Source organism: Neolamprologus multifasciatus, chromosome 14, assembly GCF_963576455.1.
Source record: "Neolamprologus multifasciatus chromosome 14, fNeoMul1.2, whole genome shotgun sequence".
In the NCBI taxonomy this organism is placed as follows: Eukaryota; Metazoa; Chordata; class Actinopteri; order Cichliformes; family Cichlidae; genus Neolamprologus; species Neolamprologus multifasciatus.
This window is the reverse complement of record NC_140452.1, coordinates 21,503,955-21,522,504: the sequence shown is the minus strand read 5'-3', so window position 1 is coordinate 21,522,504 and position 18,550 is coordinate 21,503,955. Positions and strand designations below refer to the sequence as shown.

General features: G+C 38.5%; 2 protein-coding genes across 3 annotated transcripts in view; one reads left to right on the top strand and one right to left on the bottom strand.

Moving 5' to 3' along the window:
• Positions 1-31: 31 nt before the first annotated feature.
• On the top strand, positions 32-6,137 carry bcap29 (B cell receptor associated protein 29). 2 transcript variants are annotated; one of them, XM_085184332.1, is made up of 8 exons: positions 32-146; positions 661-798; positions 1,524-1,624; positions 1,805-1,952; positions 2,025-2,160; positions 2,567-2,669; positions 2,808-2,908; positions 3,271-6,137. In XM_085184332.1, exons 2-8 carry the CDS (start codon positions 707-709, stop codon positions 3,304-3,306), a joined length of 717 nt encoding a protein of 238 aa, XP_085040458.1. In that variant the 5' UTR covers positions 32-146; positions 661-706; the 3' UTR covers positions 3,307-6,137. The 2 variants fall into 2 exon arrangements, with proteins under 2 accessions (XP_085040458.1, XP_085040460.1); XM_085184334.1 differs by lacking the exon at positions 32-146 and adding an exon at positions 195-499.
• Positions 4,047-18,550, bottom strand: part of LOC146504025 (solute carrier organic anion transporter family member 1C1-like) — a 40,214-nt gene continuing 25,710 nt past the window's right edge. The window contains 9 exon segments of the mRNA XM_085184331.1: positions 4,047-7,700; positions 8,139-8,256; positions 8,453-8,517; positions 11,302-11,474; positions 13,854-13,904; positions 13,906-14,020; positions 15,113-15,308; positions 16,165-16,329; positions 18,243-18,491. Of these exon segments, the coding sequence (XP_085040457.1) occupies positions 7,463-7,700; positions 8,139-8,256; positions 8,453-8,517; positions 11,302-11,474; positions 13,854-13,904; positions 13,906-14,020; positions 15,113-15,308; positions 16,165-16,329; positions 18,243-18,491 (1,370 nt within the window). The 3' untranslated portion in view covers positions 4,047-7,462.

The following is an 18,550-nucleotide window of genomic DNA, read 5'->3' as shown; positions in this document are numbered from 1 at the left end:
TTATATTGTTAGATTAAAAATGTGATAGCGCCACAGCTTTTATTTCGAAAAACTGCAACGGAAGCTATTTTTTCAGAAGAAGCGGTAGGAGGACTCGCTGATGCAGGAAGACAAACTTTGCCCTGTTTGATTTCAGAAGCTAACTAGTAAGTATCTCAGTTGCTGCTTTTACGGTATTTTGGAAGTTTCATATATGTCTACTTGGAATCTAGCATACCGTGTTATAGCAGGCCTTATAATAGTCTTAAATAGTTTTAAAAAATGTATGTTTCTATATCGCCTGCGTTAGTTGCATGTTAGCGTTAGCTAATGTGTTAATGCAAGCTTGATACTGAACGCTGGCTAAAGATGGAAGAGTGAAATCGCTGAAAGTACCTAGCCGTTAAACATATAAACGAGCACTTTATTTGCACGTATTTGTTGCGGTGATGCTGTGAAACCAGGTTACAGTAACAGCGGTTTGACAGTTCACCCCAAGCCTCTGCGAGCTTCCGTTAAGGTGAATAGACCGGGTTCGAGATTATCGCAGTCTTTTTCAACGGTAGTGTTATTACTGAGAAATGGCCACGTACGATAGGTAGCTTACCTTCTCTGTACCTGAAAGTTTGTTGAGGGAGGCTGGTGAGACCAATTCCTTTCCCTTTTCTTCTTTTCTGTTAGGTTTCCGGTCTTTTGGTTGGTTTAGCTTTAGAAGCCATCAGCAAAGATGACGTTGCAGTGGACTGCCGTGGCTCTCTTTCTCTATGTGGAAATTGGCGTCATTGTCATCCTCTGTTTACCCTTTATCTCTGCCAGGAGGTAAGTATAACTATCACTCTGTTCTCAAGTTGAATATGGTTTTGCACTCAGGTCTCTGTTGACAAAGGAGACCCTTTCTTCTTCTTTTGGTAGCTGAGTTTTGGGGTACTCACAGTGGATCCATCTCATCCTATCTCTTCTGTCAAACCAACCCAGCTGTCCTCCTTCACTACATTCACGGATCTCTTCTGTGGTCTTCCTCTTTTCCTTCTCATGTTGAGTAGCTCAACATCTTTTGTCCAGTATATCCACTATCCCTGTGCACATGCCCAAACCATCTCAACCTTGCCTCTCTAAACTGCTCAACCTAAGATGTCCCTCTGATGTATGCATTTCTAATCTTGTCTGTTCTGATAACTCTCAAATTTAAATCTGCCAACATCTTTAACTCACACATCATAGCAGGTCTCTCTGAACATTTCCTTTCACCTTTGCTGACATCCTTCTGTCACAAATTACCCCTGAAACTCATTTACACCCCCTCCACCCTGCCTGAACTCATTTCTTCATCTGTATTGTGCACTTTGTGGTACTTTGGATTGCTGAAAAAGGTACTAACTAAACACTAAATAATGACGACATTGTGTATATGTGTCAGATTTGTCTCACCACTGGCAGCAAAGTGTGGTGTTTGTTTCTGCGTCAAATATACTGTCAGCTGTAGTAATCCTGTAAGAAATGTTATGTTGTGCACCATAGTGATGTGACTTCAAATGTTTGTGCAGATGGCAGAGCATTTTCCAACTGAGGATCTGGAGTTGGATGTCGAGATTCTGGAATAAAGTGTTTCTCACCATGATCATAATACTCATTGTTCTCTTCCTCGGTAATCAAACAGTCATCCCTGTCTGTATTTTTAATGCTACTTTTGGACTTATGGCTGATTTCTTTTTCTTTTTGTCTGATTAAAAAAAATTAAAAAATCTTGTGACGATCATACAAGTTAAAACTCAAATCTCTGTATAGTAACTCATCTGTCTGTCTTATTGTTTTGTGGTTTTTAAAGATGCTGTCCGTGAAGTGAGAAAGTATTCATCTAAAGAGCACGGCGCCGATGCCAAGCTGCAACCAAATATGTTCGACCACTTGCACATGAAGCTTTTTAGAGCCCAGAGGAATCTGTACATCTCTGGTTTTGCCGTCTTCCTGTGGCTGTGAGTCTGTGCTCTAATACAACACCTGGACTTTGAACCTGGCTTTCCTCTAACCTTTGTGTGTTTTTGCAGCGTTATGAAGCGACTGATCACTCTGATTAATCAGCTAGCGTCAGCGTCTGGGACTACAGCTGCTCTTCAAGCACAGGCTGAGAATGCTAACCAGACTGCTGAGAAATACATGAAAGACAATGAACTGTTGAAACAGGTAATGGCACAAAGATCTGTTATTTGTAATCAATAACCCACTTTGAACTGCATGTGGGAAAACTCATATTGGTCAGGGAATAAGTTACACAGTTATTGAATGATAAAACAGAATTTCAAAGTCCAGATTTTAATAGCACATATTAGCTTGTTGCTTACATAATCTAAAGCTATATTAACAGAGTACCCAGTTGATTGTAATCATATAAAGATGAATTAAAATGAAAGCTACCCAACTCAGCTTTAACCTTTAATCCACATCCAGAGCATATTTAATGTTTATAGCCTGCTCAATGGTTTGACTGTTCAGTTTGTATGCCTGGAATATGCATAGTGTTTTTCACTGGAGTTACTGGGATAACTATATTTGACTGAAGATTTGAATATATGTATTTTTATGTTATCAGACTCTGATGGAAGGGCGGGGTGATAGGGCTACTGCTGAGGGCATGGACCTGCTAAGGAAGGAAGTGGAGAAACTGAAAGAAGAACTGAAGACTTCTGGAGACGGTTAATATCTGTGTATATTTCAGTCCTCTACACCTTCCCTGGAAACAAATGTAGCTTTTAAAACTTGTCAGTTTCTGTAGACAAAGACATGGGGGGTGGGGATTCCTTGTTCTCATGTGTCATTGTTTTCCTCTCCAGGTCTGAAGAAGTCCCAGTCAGAGGCAGATGTAATGAAGAAACAGATGGAGGGCCTCGCCAGGGAGTATGACAGGCTGTTGAAAGAACACCAGGAGCTCCAGGTAATGCTGAGCTCTGAACACAGCAGGGTGATGATTTGCTGGGTCGTTCACTAGCTAGATGTAACAATTCAAAGTGACATTCAAGACAATTAACATCAGGCAGGCAGCCTCGGATCAGCAGTGTGGTTCCTCCATATTTCGTGATCAAAGAAGCCATCAATTTATCATTTAAGCTTAGGCCTCGAGTATGTTTTGAAACATTTAAAGCACAAATTACTAGTGAAAGACTGCAAATTCTGTTCACTTTCAGGTTTTCATCCATTTCTTTAACAACTAACTGACACTTTGAACCTTTATGGAGTGTGGACTTGTATAATACAGTATACTATTTTAACTGATATTTTCATTTTCTCTCCTTTCAGAATCTGCAAGACAGTGGAAATAAAAAGGAAGATTAGATGAAAAGTTAAAGGTTAAAGTGTTTACTTAGCTCAGTCACAGACAATTGCACCACATGCTTTACCATCTGTAACACCGTGTGTCGTAGTATTTAATTACAAATTAAAGACCGGCTCATCTGAGGAACATGCTTTCGGCTGGTAGCAGCAATGGTTTCAAAAGACTTAAACCTTTATTAGAGCACGAGACTGGCTTAAATGGAATGAGTAATATCTGTTTCTGCCTGATGCAGCCTGACTAAGAGGATTTTCTTTTTCAAGGGTGCGCTATCGGGCAGATTAATTGTGCAAAGCAATTGGAGTTCAGTTAGTAAGTGACTCAGGACTGATCACAGAGCACTTAATATATCAAATATCAAACAAAATGAGTGTTTTCTGTCTCATTTGTTTTTGCCACTTTGCACAAGATATGGGGAAAGTTGAGGCGATCTATAAATGTGGTAAATGGTTGCAAAAGTATTTTTATGCTAAAGGTTTTCTCTTGGTTTTGTGCAGCCACTTGCAGCTTAACTTTAGTATGCAAATACAGACTGCATGTACAGTTGCACTGAGATAAATGAGCTTCACTTTTGTTTTGCGGTATTTCAGCCGATGTGCCAGATGTTTTTACCTGTACAGCTATAATGGATGACAGTAGTTAGAGGTTTTAGCCAGTATCTTTTTGTTTTTGTGTCTGTGTTTAGTTTTTTTCCCTTTAATTTGAAGTTGTAAAAAGATCTGGCACATAAAGTAAAACTCAAAAGTCATAGTTAGGTTTTTGTCTGGATGTTCTTCACATGCTCAATTTTGTGTTAAGGTGCACAGTTTGCTGGGATTCATATTTTATGTCACAAAAAAAGATTGTCTTTGTTTTTTTTTTAATATATATTTTTTGTATATCTTTTAATTATCCAAACAAAACAAATCCATGTCACTGTGAAACAGGACCTGCGATTGTCATCACCACATATTTAAATGTTTGCTTTTTATTAGTGATTTACCATTGTTCATTTTCCCGGTAATATAAATACATGTTCATGTTGCGCTCTGCTGTTTGGACGTAAAAATCAGATTTAAGTGCCTTTCCAGTGGACGTAGAAAGCTTTAATAAAGGTTATTTTTTCCTGCACTTTGTTTTGAATTCTTAACACAAACTCTGTTAATCATTTATCTGAATTTCAGGAGCAGGACCACACTTCCCTTCTGGTCCGTGTGCCTCCTGCACTACAACCATTTTTTTCTTTTTTCATTTTCTCAGCTAATGAAACAAATCACAAAAAAAACATAATGTGATTGGGTATTAAAATTCTTTATTTTAATATTTCATTTAAGATATTTCTTGAAATTTTACAAAAATAATCCAAGAAAATTATTTACATTCTGATTTCTTTAATGCAAGTAAATGCCTTACATTATTGAGATAATGACTTTCTTTCTCTACACCGTTCTGAGTTTGTCAGCCTGAAACTGAACCTGAAGATGACACAGTCACCTCATGCTGCAACTTACCCAAATAGTACGTGTGTTGTGGGTCCACGGCTCCTTTGAAAAACGTAAATTCATGACCTTGAAATAAAACTTGTGACTGCAAAATTAAATTGAATGCCTTTTTTGAGTCACACTGAACATTCTGTTACTGGAGCAATATCACTTCACCCTGATATCTAAAAAAAAATGGGACTAACTAAATCTGATTTGGCACTTGAGTGGAAAGTTACAGGAAACTTCAGAATATTCCTAACAGCAGTGCAATGCAAGAAACCTTCCATCAATCCACACGCTGTTTTTAAAGTTTAACATGTTTTTAAAACCCAATTTTGCCAAATTTCGTCTATCCACAAATCAAGCAAATACTTTGTTAAGGTCCCCTAAGCTACCAAACCAGAAGCCATATTTAGATTACAAGTTCTCATCAGCGATGAGTTGCTGATAGCCCACAGCAGAACAGCAATACAAAAGCTACATGGTAAATAGTGTTCATTTTCAATAGAGTTTATGCTACTATAAATATTATCTATAAATATTATAAACTATGAAACCAGCATATTACTTAAAACGCACAGCTCCCGTTGAAAGTGACAAATACCACAACATGTGATGTTGAGGCAAGTGTTTGTCACTTGTAATAACAGGACAGATGATGCTTTTTATCATGAAAATATACAATCACATAGGGACATATGTGTATAAATATATATTTGTATTTATTTTATTTGTGTGTGTGTGTTGGGGGGTGGCAGGGGGGAGGGGTTTGCATTATCAATACTTCTGAATACACTTTAGTGTCAGTGGTAGGATGTACCCTAAGCTTTATCATTTCTGTCTGATCCACTTACTGCTGTTGGAACTGTCCGAAGAAAATAATACTCCGGGAAAGTGTGTCTGTATTAAAAAGTCTGTCAAATCCTTTACCACGTTTTGAATTTTAAACTGGGCAAATTTAGTCTTTCTGTTGATGTACATATAAAGGGCGTCTGGTATTGCACAAATGGGTGGTCGAAGGAAACTGTTTTCTGAATCAAAGAGATTGCATTAAAGAAAAGTGTTGCAATGAGTCTCAATAATCGGTACTCGACTTTCAACCATATCAATACTTTGGGCATGAATTTGAATGCATTCCAGAGATCACGACTTCATCAGTCATTGCAAAGCATCACATCAGAGCAGCTAGTGTACCCTCAGATAATTTCATCAGATCCCTGAACAGAGCTCTAGTTAAGCAGTCAGATATCTGATCATTTGCTCTCAATGGAAGGAAATGCTAAACAAAAAAAGTCCAGGATTTCAGTGACAGACTGGGATAAAAAGAGTTCTTTAAAAAAAAAAAAAAGTTGTATAAAATTTAAAAAATGCTACATACTCGATTTATACAACTGAGAAATCACTGTCAGAATTTACAAAAATGGGGTTAATGTTTAAGAGAAGAAAGGGGAGATAAAATTGTGACATTGGCATAAAGACACACATAAAGAATACAAAGGTAGAAACACCAACCAGTGAAACGCATGACGATGGAAACAGAACTTTTACATATCAGCAACAACAATCACACACAGTGTTTTCTTCTTCTTCTCCTTTTTTTTTTTACAGTAAGTACTTTATCAGTGTTGCAACAATACAATCTCTGCCTTTTCCAAGGCACAACAACGGTTATTTAATACCAGAGCCTGGGGAGCTCAACTGAGAAGTTTAAGATGCAAATTTGATCTGATACCAGCTATTAACAGCTTTAGTCAGTTGTGTGTGTGAAACTAAAACATTTGCACCACTCAGAGGTAGGTGTCATGGCTCTAGAGTTGGAAAAAAGCAGAGCTGTTTGCTGAAGCAGATTTCACTAAAATACAATTCCCATTTCTAGTGATTATGAATATCAACGGACCCAAAGTTCACATCCAGAAAGCACAAAAACAACAAACTGCTATACACTCATAACTTTGGGCTTTAAGTAAAAAGCAAAAATGAATAGTTTTTTCCTAAACGAATAAAGATCCGATGATCTGAAATTTAAAAGTAAAATGAAATTGTTTTTTAAAGATCTCTGAAACACATATTAAGAGGTAACAGTTGAGTGAATGAGGCACATACCGAAACATCATATCAATATCCTCCAAGTGTTACTGAAACGAGCAATTCTACAACTCATTTAAAGGAGAAAAAAATATCTCAGGTCTATAAAGGCCAGATTTTTCTTTTTAGGACATATCAGTTTGCTGTTGTGCCTCTGGTTTATAAGGCCACTTTACCTCTTCGGTTCTGTAACACTACTGTCAGCTGGAATGACTTTGAAAGAAGGATCTTAAAGAGGCAGCTTTTGAAATGCTGGTGTTTAAAATAGTACTGTTTTGCAGTAGTCTGTACAAGTCACATTTCCTAACTGATATTTTTCTTCAACTCAAAAATATCGTATGTTTGTATTTTTTTTCATGTACATGAAAAAAAATGTACATGTACAGCATGTACATTCAAGAAATATTTCAGTCATATCAAATTTCTGTCAGATTTACAAAGCCTTTACACATCCAGCAGTAGAAATATAGAATTTCTGTTTTACATGAGATGACTGGACAACAAGTGATTCCCTGCAAATCTTGTTTTCATGTGAGCGAGCGTGCATGTGTGCAGTGGCGCTCTGGACATACTGTGGGTATATATGCGGCCATCAGCTCTGCTGGCTCTGTCAAAGTCGTGTCTGCCTATCTGTGCTGTTCTCTGATGGGTGGTGTGGCTGGTCAGAATTAGAAATAACCAACTCTTCCTTCCTGAGCACCTCCAGTTCGGTTCCACCGTTCCTCAGAGCTCCGTGGATGGCGCTTCGTTCCTCCTCCTTCAGCTGTCGACTGAGCAGGATGAAGCCCGGGATGCAAATAATAAAGGAGATAGTCCGTAGGCTCAGAGTCAGGCCCAGGTATGCTATTCTGAGAGGCACGAAAAAGATTGATTTGATGAAAATTAGCAAAATTTGGCAAGACATCAGACAAGAGTTGGTGATTAATTAATGCTGCAATAGATTCCCTATGTTGAGATGTACCAGAAAATTTAGCTAGGGTAATTAGATAATATTTATTAATGTTTAATAATCATAATTTGGAAGCTATAAACAGGAATTATAATGTCTCACGTATAGCTTCCAGGGGTCACAGAAAAACTAGAAAACAAGAAGTAGGGTAGGCAAGAGGTTACTGCCAATTCAGTTCAAATTCAATTAAAGTATTTCCAGTTAAGCATCAGCAAATAAATGAGATTAGGTCTGGTCTACAGAAGGTCACACTTAAGGCTGCATTGTGAATTGAATGTTTGGACTAATTAAAAAAAGGGATTCACAAAAGACTGAATAGTACATGTGTAAGTACAACCTGTAGGCAGTGGTGTTGTAGATTCGACAGGCTCCTATGCCCCCACACCTTTTCTGACCCCATTTTAGACATGTAGTGTCAATGATGGCTCCAAAGTAAATGGGTGCTGGGATCCCTGCTGTGAGACAAAGGAAACAAAGTCTTTTCACAGTCACGTCTCCTAAAATTAAAACAACAGGTAACAGCGAACGCTATTTTGAAAAATCTGAACAAACATTTTATGACTAAACTTGGACAAACAAAGCAAAGGTTTTCAGGAAGAGTTAAACCAAGATCAAATCCCAGAACATTCCCGACTACCGAACAAGTCTTACCAAGGGTCCGTGTTGCCAGTGCGTGGAAACCCAGGGCCAAAGATTTCAGCTGTGGTTTGATGCACCTGCATAAAAAAAAAAAAAAAAAAAATAGAATATGGTTACTATCATTTAAATCAGTTTCTATTGTTACTGGACAAAAAAAAAGCCTATTAGGTAACATCAGAAGTAATGCCACTGTTACTCAAGCCAGTGTACATGTAAATACAAAATGTAAACCATAGCTGTTCCACTTAAACAACAAAATATATGACATTTGATAAAACTGTTAAGAGGAACTTTTACCATTCCTATGGAAACTAAACCGGCTTTCTGATCTCTGAAAATGAACAGAGGAATAATAAGATGACTATTCACGCACAGCGCAAAGTCACTACATTCCTGCCAGGCCACTGGAATCCAACAGGATCAGCTGACATGGCTTTAAGAGGTCCTACGTTTGTGTGTTAAGTGTGTGCTTATGTGCTCGCATATAGGAGGGTGTAATTCCCTTAGTACAAATGTCTTTACTTGAAAAACACACCCGAGTTGGATTTATAGGGAGAACAAAGCAGAAAATAAATGATTAGCACACGCATGTATGGAATATCTCACAGCATGTCACTGTAAAGTCCACAGTTAACCACCAGAGGCTGCTGCGTGGCAGAAAATTTGAAGCCTGGTTGACGACACATGATTTTGGGTTTGTATACCACCTATACCTCTGGTAAAATCCTGAAGATGTGCGAGATGTTTCTGTACAACATTGATGCTGTTTTTGTGTACACAAATAAGACTGGTTGTGTCAGTGTATTGGATCCAGGAGTGGAAATGCTTCTATGATAAGACTTAGAAGATTACTTGTATCATCAAGCGGGCTCTGCGAGTGAACGGCCCTACAGCTATCCCACAGGCATGTGAACAACTTTCAGGAAAGACTGAACACAGAACAGCCTAAAATGGATTTTTTGCTTCAGCTGGCAGGATTAACTATATAACAGGTACAAGGGAGCTGCTATAAAGCGTAGTCTTGGATTATTACATTTATTTTACTATTATATGTCTACTTGACACTCAAGAGTTATTGTCATAAATCAAATAAATTAGTTTATTAGCCACAGGTCAGCTAGTCAAAATGTTCACCTGTCACTTTCTGGGCTCACAAAGTTTAAAGCAGTAAGCATTTCGTATACTACGACCCTCAGCACTGTTTTTAGCCAGTCATCGTTCAGTTTAGGTAACTTAGTATTCAGCTGCAGCTGCAACACTGATCGTTGGGGTTTGTAAAGTCTCTCTATACCTGCTGCTGAGCTAAACAAATTCTTCATTGTTATTGAATTTAACCGTGAGTAATGTGATTGTGGAAACTGACACTGGTAATTACCAGTGTCAGTTTCAAGGAGGATATCATAGTTTTCAATAACAGGCATGATACGTGTGCTTCCACACATTGAGATCAGACATGTCAACAAGGTAACAGTATCTGCTTTAGACTTTCCAGTGTCACTGAAATCATTTGTGACTAGCAGAGCAAAGATTTGCCCTCACCGTCATTCTCAACTAGCCACTGGAACAAATATTGGGTTTTATTAAATATTCATTTGACAAAGTCCCTTTTTTATAAGTTTGGCAGACAAACAAATCCACAAACAAGTATGCAGCCACTGCTAATAACAGGAAGTTTATAAAAGGCTTTATGAAAACAAGCTCCAAAGTTTGCAGTAGTGAAACAAGCAGGTATGAAATTGTGTAAAAGTCAATGGTAACTACAACAAATGACATTAAACATTTAGGACTGACTCAACTACTACAGTAGTAGTAGTACAGTACAGGGCTTGTTCTAAAGAGTCCAAATTATATGATATGCCCTTCATATGCAAAGCATGCACATGCAACAGGTACAGCATTAGGTCTTTTCAGATGGACTGTGTGGGCATCTCTGTGTATCTTATTTTACCAAGCCCCATCTATAGTCTAACTCAGGGATGTCAAACATAAGGCAAGGCGGCCTGGCAAAGACTCTGATCCAGTCCATTGGATTTGGAAAATGTGCATGATGACATAGATTTTGGACTTTTTCTATCAGTCCAAACACTCCCACATGGATGTTCACAATACAAAGTAATTCAATACTAGCTTTCTGTAATTTAGGCTTTGTTTTTGCAGAAGCGTGTCATTGTCACTGTGTGATTTGCTCATGAATGTGCTTTGTCAACATATTATTTTTATTATCTCTTCATATGAGAAAACAAAAACTGCAGTAATGACCTATATTAATTATTAGAGATCACCGAAATCTACTGATAGTTCGTTATCAATTAGAAAACAGATTTTTTAAATGTTGATTTATATGTTTATTTATATTGGCCGCAGACTCATGCTGCATCAGAGATGGCTGCAGGAAGTCTGTGCTCAAAGTCACAAGGCACAACTCTGTGTACATGCTGATTAATTAGTATAACAACATTTTATTAAATCTGAATTGGTTCAAGATGTTAGTATTTAGGTGTTTCTGTGTGCGGCAATGGAAAAATGTTCATCGTGACCAAAGTTTTTTTGTCTTTGCTTTTTCGACCTCTGTTTGTCTGCATGCCAGGCAGGGCACAGCCTCAACAAGCCACACTTTCGAGCAAAATACTGGCAAGGAAATGTTGGCTGTCCTTTGAGTGAACCTCCCAATTGTCCACTGTTATCCCAAACCCAGGTGTGTGGGGATTTCAAGGTAAGGAAAATACTAAACAGTACAAGAAATGCTTGTTGTACCACCTTAAATAGACGGTTCTAAAAGTTTGAAATTGAGGCTTGATATAAATGCTAATACGATTACAGGGATAATGTAGTTATTTCAGATCCCTTTCTCATAATCTGACCTGATAAGAAGCATGTATCCTGGTGTCCCCCCAAGAGAGATGATAAAGGAAGTGATGACAGAGAGAGCCAGGAAGTACGGGAACATCCTGTCACAGTCGTCCTTTTGAGGGCAGTGACCTGTACTGGCCGTAAAGTTACCAGCCACACCGACACAGGAACAGTTAGAGAAGACCTGGAGAGACACGCATATTCCATACATATGACCATATAGCTAGACACAGAAAACTACAAACAAATTAACAGAAAAAACCAGTGTGCGTGTGTGTGCCCAACACCTTACTGAGATAGAGGGAGTTCAGAGAGGGTTTTCCTTTATTTTGTCACTAGCCTGTATACATAGAATTGCATACTAAATTTATATACAAATCAAAAGATGATAGTAGTTTTTAATGTCTTTTTTATAGGAAAAGTGCAGAAAGATTTTGCAAAACATGAGGTGCAAAAACAATGTCGCTGTATAAAAATACAATAAATAGTGAGAATTACCATTCAGACATACTGGCATAGGTTACGTTGAATGGAAAAAGTGATACACGGCATGTTATTTCTCAAATACAACCCCTGGGACAATAACAGTGCTATGTGCATAAATGTGGACACTGTTCAAGTCAATATTCAGTTATTGATTTGGGATGCTGCACAACTCTGTCCATGTTTTTTAGATGCTGACTTTTGGCTTCCTTATGCTGACTTCCAGTAGAACAGATTTTAACATTTTATTACTTGTTTTTAAGTCACTAAATGGACTTTAGCATCCTCTTACCTTTCTGGACTTTGAACTATTCCTATTCTAACTATTCCTAATAGATCTTTAAAGTCAGCTGATTTGACTAAAACACAGAGGAGGCCAGGCCTTTGCTGTAGTCAAACCTAAACTTTGGAAAAATTAGCCTCTTCAAATTAGCACCTCTACAACCCTTGAGATGTTTAAAACTCCCTTAAAGACACGCCTTTACTCCCTAGTGTTTAAATTTGACTGAGTTTTGATGCGTTTCTTTTCTTTTTGTTTCTTGCTTTTCTTGTTATTTCTCTATTTCCCTGCTGTTTTATTCTATTTAGCTGTAAAGCACTTTGGCCAACCTGTGTTGTTTTAAAATGTGCTAATAAATAAATTAACTTGACTTAACTAACTTGTCCCAATGTTTTTACACCATAAGACAGTTTTAAGCCGTTTAGTAAATCTAGCATTAAACTCCCTCATTTTGAATTTAGCTGGTTAAAAAAAACTCACTTACTGATTAACAGAAAACTTCAAACCAGTACAAAAAAGCACAAGCCTTTAGTCAATCAAACTTTCTTTAAATAAAGACAATCATATACGAGTCTTCATAGTTTACTTTTACATGGCAGTCATATCTTTACAGGCAAATAATACCCAGGAAGTAAGCAACCAAATGAATGTAAAACATTGTGTACAGCGATTTAGAGAGGCTGCCTCCACTGTGTAAGGAACTCCCTGGCCTAAACTAAGTGGACTATTTCCTGCTGTGTGCTACATGTTAGAAAAAGGAACAGTGGAAAATATCCAAATCTAATTCTCATGAAACTCCCCAAGGTTCATGTGTGAAAACAGCTTGAAAGCACTGGCTGTGTGGGCTTCCCTTAAAGGCCCTCAGTCACATGCTTGCTCCCTAAAACAGCACTTAGTCAGAATACCCTTTCTTGATATCTGCACTAATCAATAAATAACAATTAAAGCAGACTTATCATAATTAATATAGTTTCACAAGGGTGGAGGATCATTTTAAACACTGCCAAAGGTCTGCGCATGTGCAAGTCATCACCAAAAGCCAAAAGCATGACGTCAAAGAGAGGGGATTTCCTTAATATGGTCAGAGTGGCCTTAAGGGGAGAGCTAAAATTGCCTATTTCAGACAGAAACATGCACTTTTGAATGTGAATCATGTAAAGTTAATTTAATAAAGTGCAAGAATTAGCATAAAAAGTCCCCTTTTAAAAACCAGCCATGAGCCGTAAAGACCGACACAGCCTGGTTCCAGATCACTGATCTGCTGCCCACATTTGAGATTTTACCAGCAATTCAATTTGATGCAATGAAATTAGTGTCTTATTCTTATTTTTATCTTATATTGGTCAAGTTTACAGGAATAGAAGATTGTACAACTCATTTTGTTATTTTCTCATATTAAAGCATGTATCTTTCTCTTTAAACCAGCTGTGGGCAAGTTTTACGACGTTTTCTCATAAAAACTGTATTCATTCTCACAATGGAGAATAAATGAATGCACAGTCATCAATGAGTGACAGAAGATCTCTTCTCAGTAACATTTAGTTTAAAAAAAAAAGAGAATTATGCCTTGAAGTTCACGCCAAACGACTTTTATGGCAAAACAGTGTGTAATCCAAATGAAACGTAGAAACCCACTTCTGAGAAAAATGCATTCTGAGCCAGCCAAGGTTACACAGTTGGGATGTAAGAACTACTCCACGTTTTTAAAACAGACGAGACACTAACAAAGTTTTTTGCCTCATAATTTCCAACCGATTCTGTTTGTACAGTATTTACTTTCTGAGCCACTTGTAAACTTACTGTGTTTTTTCCTGAGCCAGCAGAGGTGGTGCAGCCAGCCAGACACGGAGAAAACATATGTGATGCCGTTCTCGCCGCAGACTGGGTCCCAGTCGCTCGATGAACAAACGCACTTTGAGTTGCAGTCTGTGAAGAGTGGGTGCTTATCATACGATATCCTATCGATGCTGGAAGATAGATGATAAGAAAGAAGTACAGAAACAAATACACTTATTACAATTTTGTATATATTTTATATGGATTTTGAGTTCTAGGGATACATTAGACATACGTTATCAGGTGATATGGCAAATTTGTTAGCAAAGTGCAGCATATTCAGTCACTCTTCCTGGCCTACAGACAAATGTAGGTCATTTTTCTTTGGTGGATTTTTTGGTCCATCATCTCCTGAGTGGAATATCCTGCTGTTTATTTCCTAAATCGTCACCACCTAGTTTACCCAGCAAAATTCAGACTATATCTTGAGCTCAGACTGTTAAGTAAGCTGCAGATTTAATTCCCACAGTTCTCTCTAGATTCATCACTACAAGCAACCCCCTTTTTATACGGTTACAATGTAATCTGTAATAACATGAAATATTACTGCTTTAAATAAACACAGTCAAACTTGCATGTTTCCAATCATCAGTGTCTTCAAAAATGACTGGCGCCAGAGCAATCCTCATTCATTTATGAAACTAAATAAGCGAGATGTTGAGCATTAGGAAATTCCATATTTTATTTACCACATGCAGTGTTTGGTTTTTAAATTGGTTTTTGAGCTTCGGCACATTCACTGCATGGACTAATTAGCACGCTGCACCCCTCTGGCTACTTTTAACTTTTCATCTCAGCAGTGTCACTTCAGTTGTGTTTGAATACTGACGTGCATTATTAGGCAAACCCAGAGGATGATTTTGTGTTGGTTTCAGCTTGCAATCACCTACTGGTTCCCAAATATGCTTAACAAAGGGTTCCTCGTGCTCCTTATATGCAGCTCCATGGAAATGTTGCCAGTTCTGCTTAAATATGAGTCGACATCCTCATGATTAAATGGACTTTTATCATACATTTTCTTTTTTGAGAAATCTCTTTTGCACATCAAGTCTGATGCATGATATGAAACATTAAAATAATATGTTGCTTTCAGCCACCATAGTGAGGAATCATTCAAATATCAGATGGCTAACTCTGCTGCGTTTAATAGTTTGGAGGAAAAATACATCTTCCAGACAAGTAGCCATTAACCTCGACACATCATATAATCGCCTCTGACTCACTTGTCATATGAAAGTGTCACCCCGGCCACCTTGGCATTCTCACAACTCATTGCAAAGAAGAACAGTGACAGGATGTAACCAATAAGGGATGTGCCAAAGGCGAACTTGGCTGCTCCCATGATGTTCAGCTTCAGCCTCTTCATCAGCAGACCTCCAGAAAACATCCCCAGTGCCACAGCTGGGATATTTATCACACCTGAGATTAAAGGAAACAGCAAAGCACATGATTAATTAGATGCTGTTTAAAAGGCTAGATCAGGATTCGAACAACGAATAACGGTAACATTTTAAATTTTTCATCAAAGCTTCACTATTGTTTTTCAGACACCTGCTTATCCTACCTTGCAAGTAAACTATTGAGGCAGCTCCGGAGGTAAAATAACCCTACACTAGTTCCAAGTTACCATGATCAAAAAAGAACCGTGCTTTTTATCTTTTTATAGCTTTATTTAACATCAATGTGGAGACATGGTCTTTTATCTACATCCATGTCATTAGCTCTGGTCACTAATATTACATTCTCTTTCATATGCAGCCAGTCTGGTCAGCGCAGGCATCTCCCTTGATGAGACCACATGAACCTAGATATTTTCATTTTACGCTATGAACTTCATTAGATATTTTATTTCATGTGCAAAGTAGTTCTCATATTCACAAAGCTCCAGTCTCTGCAGCTGTGGCTGTTAGTGGATTGAATTAGAATATAGCTAACCCAGCTCTCCTTTTTCTAACAAGATCCACTCCCTGAAGTTCTATTTCTGCTTCATCCAACAAATGTAAAAGAGAAGAAAGAGGAGGGTAACGCTGAATGGACAGAAAGCCCATAAATATTTTATAATTACCATGTTAAACACATGATTCCTGCATTATAACGCCATTTCCATACTTGACGCTAGAATTCATTTTATCAAACAAGGGACGTCCGAGTCCTTTTTCTCCCATACAATATGAAACAAGCTGGAAAGCTTTCCCTAGTTGTCTGTGATCATTTTCAAGTGTAACACACTAATAATTTATATAACAGCACAATGTTCATGAAACATGTACCATACCCATCAGAAAGTTGGCCTTTGAAGCTGATTGTCTGAAGTGCTGCTCAATGTACTTGGGCTTGTAAGTGACCATGCCGATGAGAGAGTTCAGCTGAATGATTGTCACGCACAGGTAGACCAGATAGACTGGGTGTGCCAGCAGCGTTCGCAGGGTTGGAATGAAATCTGTGGAGTCAAAAATACAGATGAGTTAAAATTCATTTTAATTCAATTTTATTTATATAACACCAAATCACAACAATAGCCACCTCAAGGTGCTTTATTGTGAGGCAGGCATCCTTCAATAATACAGAGAAACCCTCAGCAATCGCATGACTCCCTATGAGCAAGCAGTTGGTGACAGCAGGAAGGAAAAACTCCCTTTAAGCAGGAAGAAAGATCCTGCAGAACCAGGTTTAGGGAGGGGGCAGCCATCTGCTGCGACTGTTTGGAGGTGAAGGGAGGAAGGCAAAAATATGCAATACATACAGTATATGGTTAAAAGTATTTGGGTCGCACCTCTTTGAATTCAGGTGTTTTCTGTCCCATTACCACAGGTGTTTAAAATCACATTCCTAGCTGCGCAGGATGCATTTAGAGCCTTTTTTGAAAGAATGAGTCTTTTTAAAGAGCTCGCTGGATTCAAACGCGGTACTGTTAACATCTCCAAACCTTCTCTGCCATTAACATCAGCACAAAATAAGCAATAACTCTCTAAGTCGTGACATAAAGCTGATTCAGTGTCTTGATGACGTAGTGGTGAGCTGCACTGTATAAATTAAATTCATTATGAGTAGTTTTCAAAGGGATAATAAAGCTGTGCAAGTGAAGTTTTGATAAGAGCCTCCACTTTGTTTATATTGTACAGAGTGTACATTGTCGACATATTGATGTAATATGCCAAAAAACATAGCAATATGCAAAGGCAGTGATGCATCAGGCACACTATATCGCCTCAACTATTTTCTCATCTACCTTCATACACATATGAACTTAAGTGATTATTATGTTTTTGTGTGTGTGTGTGTGTGTGTGTTATGTTATGTTATGTGGTTATTATGATGCTGGCCCACCCTTTGCAGTTATAACAGCTTCAACTCTTCTGGGAAGGCTGTCCACAAGGTAAGGGAGTGTTTATGGGAATTTTTGCTGATATTGGACGACAAGGCTTGGCTCGCAGTCTCCAGTCTAATTCATCCCAATGGCGTTCTCTCAAGTTGAGGTCAGGACTCTGCGCAGGCCAGTTCTTCCACACCAAACTTGCTCATGTCTTGGTATTCTGATGCATTAAGAGCTCCTTTCACTGGAACTAAAGGGGCAAGCCAAACTCCTGAAAAACACCATAATCCTCCTCCAACAAACTTTACACTTTCCACAATGCAGCCGGACAAATACTGTTCTCCTGGCAACCACCAAACCCAGACTTGTCCATTGTAAGATGGAGAAGCATGATTTGTGCTTCCAGAGAACGTGTCTCCACTGCTCTAGACCACTGAATCCAACAACTTGCATTGCGCTTAGTTATGTAACCATGGCCATGCAAACCGATTACATGAAGCTCTCTATGCACTGTTCTTGATCTAATCTGAAGGCCACGTGAAGTTTGGAGGTCTGTAAAGATTCACTCTGACCTGAAATTCAGTGACCTCTGTGCAGTATATGCATCAGCATCCACTGACCCTATTCTGTGATTTTATATGGCGTGCCCCTTAGTGGCTGAGTTGCTGTCATTCCCTGGTGGCATCTTATTACGGCAGCACACTGGAATTCCCTGAGCTCCTGAGAGCGACCCATGCTTTCACAAATACTTGTAGAAGCAGTTTGCGTGTCAGGGTTGGTTATACACTTGTGGCCATGGAAATAACTGGAACACCTGAATTCAGTGATTTGGATAGGTGAGTGAATAGTTTTGGCAATATGATGTATAAGCAATTCTTCATCTAAAATGTGGCTCGTACTCACTTTATCACAAAGAAAATGTGTTATTACTGCAAGATTGTGAAGTGTCAATCCCAAATACAATGTGCTCTGAGAAACATTGTTTTCTACATATGACATATATAAAAACATCACACCCAATAACCTATAGACTTCCTTACCTTTGGCCATCTCTATAAAACTAGTGTGTTCATCTGCTGAGTACTTGTGCTTCAGAAGGGGAGAGCCTTTGATGAAACTTGTCTGCTCTGGTGTGCACTTCTCTGGGACCTCTGGCCCGGGCACAGGTAGTGAGCGGGGCAGAAACCAGAATGGGATAGCAGAAAGAAGGGTGATAACCCCAGCTATGAGGTAACCCAGCCACCAGGCCCCCACCCAGCGGGAATCTGATGGGGTAATGGTGATGGTCTCTATGTTTTGGGGCACAGAAGATGAAAGTTAAGTAATGCTTTCTGAAAACAAGGTACAT

Bases quoted from the DNA above. Each gene is read 5' to 3' on its own strand.
- bcap29 (XM_085184332.1), top strand. From the start codon at position 707: ATGACGTTGCAGTGGACTGCCGTGGCTCTCTTTCTCTATGTGGAAATT. The intron at 1,625-1,804 runs GTAATCAAACAG...TGGTTTTTAAAG, and splicing joins ACTCATTGTTCTCTTCCTCG to ATGCTGTCCGTGAAGTGAGA. The intron at 2,670-2,807 runs GTTAATATCTGT...TTTCCTCTCCAG, and splicing joins ACTGAAGACTTCTGGAGACG to GTCTGAAGAAGTCCCAGTCA.